General features: G+C 42.2%; 1 protein-coding gene across 1 annotated transcript in view; it reads left to right on the forward strand.

Moving 5' to 3' along the window:
- Positions 1-2014, forward strand: part of LOC119588210 (hemolymph clottable protein-like) — a 24837-nt gene that overhangs the window by 16089 nt on the left and 6734 nt on the right. The window contains 6 exon segments of the mRNA XM_037936911.1: positions 76-181; positions 452-579; positions 697-809; positions 997-1177; positions 1368-1487; positions 1797-1888. Of these exon segments, the coding sequence (XP_037792839.1) occupies positions 76-181; positions 452-579; positions 697-809; positions 997-1177; positions 1368-1487; positions 1797-1888 (740 nt within the window).

Consider the following 2014-nt stretch of genomic DNA (forward strand, 5'->3'; position numbering starts at 1 on the left):
CAGTAAAGCGTGTTTTTATTCATATTTTTTATTACCTATGTGTTAAGGATTGTTTACCACTGGTCGTCTATACAGGAATATCTAGGAGTGGAGGCACAAAGAAAGGTGTTAGATGCTACTTGGACGATCAAGTTCCAGCAACTGCTCAGACTGTCGCTGAAATTTCTACCGGGAGCGAGATGTAAAGAGTATTTTTCTCTTTTTGTATATTATATGGATTGTTTGTAAATACATATATAAAGACACGAAATGATGCGGATATGCACACATGCACACTCATGAAGGAATGATATTCTCACGTTTTGCATTTTACACTAGTCATATCACAATAGCATAAACCATATTACTATAATTGGATGATCGACAAAGGAAATAGATATATGATATGACAGAAGCTAAATTAAAGACATGATCATATACCATCTGGCCAGTAGACAGTTTCTTCCCGCAGTCAAAACAGTCAGGGAGTTCGTAAACGCCATGAAGAGCAAAATGGGGAACCACGTCCTGCTTTTTCACACGTTCATTGACTCCACTCTCGTCGTCCCTACGGACCTCGGTCTCCCGTTGGTCGTGAAGGTCCTTAATTTCTATTTTTGTTCTGTTCACTAGGGTTGCTCATGGTATTCTGCTGTTACACAATACATCCTGTTGTGATTTGAAGCCCAGGGTTTAAGAGTCCGTTACTGTTTGCAGTACGACGGCAGCTTCGTCTCCTGCACGACGGCCCGCCTTGAGCAGCCATCCAACCCGCGCCTGGACGTCGCTCCTGGCGTCCCCATGTTCCTCGGCGCAGAAGTCGCCTCAGAGTAAGTTGGAGGCGAGGAGCAGTCATCTCATGGCCAGAAAAGAGGCCACGAAAAAACGGTGGTGCTGGTTTACCCCTCCAAAAATGTAGTCCAATATATGGAAATGATAATGTGACAAATCACAGCATGCCATTACTTCTTCCTAAAGTGGTCTGAATCTAAATAAACCACACACGTTCTTCTCCAGTACGGATCATCAAGTCTCGCTCGAGGCCAAGACACTCCTGCCGTGGTATGAAAACCTAGCTGTGGGAGCTGGTTTGCAAGGAGGCTGGTCTCTGCAGCTGCCCTTCGTTATCAGGACCTCGGACCTCACTCTGGGGCACGGCGGGGGCAGCGTGTCTTTCGAACCAGTCGCTACCCAGAATGTGAGCATCGTAGCTTTATTTTCTCGATAAAGTGATATTTCCATCAATATATTTTATATTTCGAGGCGTCTATTAAGAGCAAAGATCAATGAGATAAGGCCTGTGTATTTTGGGTCGTAATCTTCGTAACACAATATGATTTTTTTTTATAATAAACTGCAATATATAAACAAAAATTACTTCATTACAGTTCAATCTGGTGGCAGCTTACAATACCCCATTTACCTTCGTCTCCATTCGCGACCCTAATGACCTCATTACTAGGCCAGACTTGAGGACCGTTACACTCTCTGATTTGAAGAATTATTCAGTACGTTCTCCTTTTACTATGGTTTACTTACTAATTATTTCGAAAAAAATATGATTTGTATGAAGCTTTACCCATGTATATGCAACTTTGTTTAGTTTTTGTTTGACCATTTCACTATGGATGTACCTGACATATATAAATATGCCTATTTGCGTTTATACCAATCCTACTTTCCTTGCACTTCCATAACTTTTTATACGCCTATATAACTATATATACGAGAAATTAATTAACAAAAACTGAATATCCAGAACATATCTATTAACCGATTTACCTTCCTACCCACTCTGCAACCCCCGCCACGACAAGGCGCCCGTTCTTTCCCCTACCTTAGGGCTTCGTGTCGAGTCGCTGTGGGCGGGCGACGTGCCTCAACCGCAGGCTCCGGGTTCCCTGTTTAGGTAAGCGTGTAATTCCATTCTTGCGAGTTCGTTTTGGTGTTAATGAGATTTGAAACTAAGATTTTGAAATGTATTTAAGCAACTGTTGTTGAAATAACTTACAAGCACGTAGATATTGGCTTACGT

Source organism: Penaeus monodon, chromosome 23 (genome assembly GCF_015228065.2).
Source record: "Penaeus monodon isolate SGIC_2016 chromosome 23, NSTDA_Pmon_1, whole genome shotgun sequence".
In the NCBI taxonomy this organism is placed as follows: Eukaryota; Metazoa; Arthropoda; class Malacostraca; order Decapoda; family Penaeidae; genus Penaeus; species Penaeus monodon.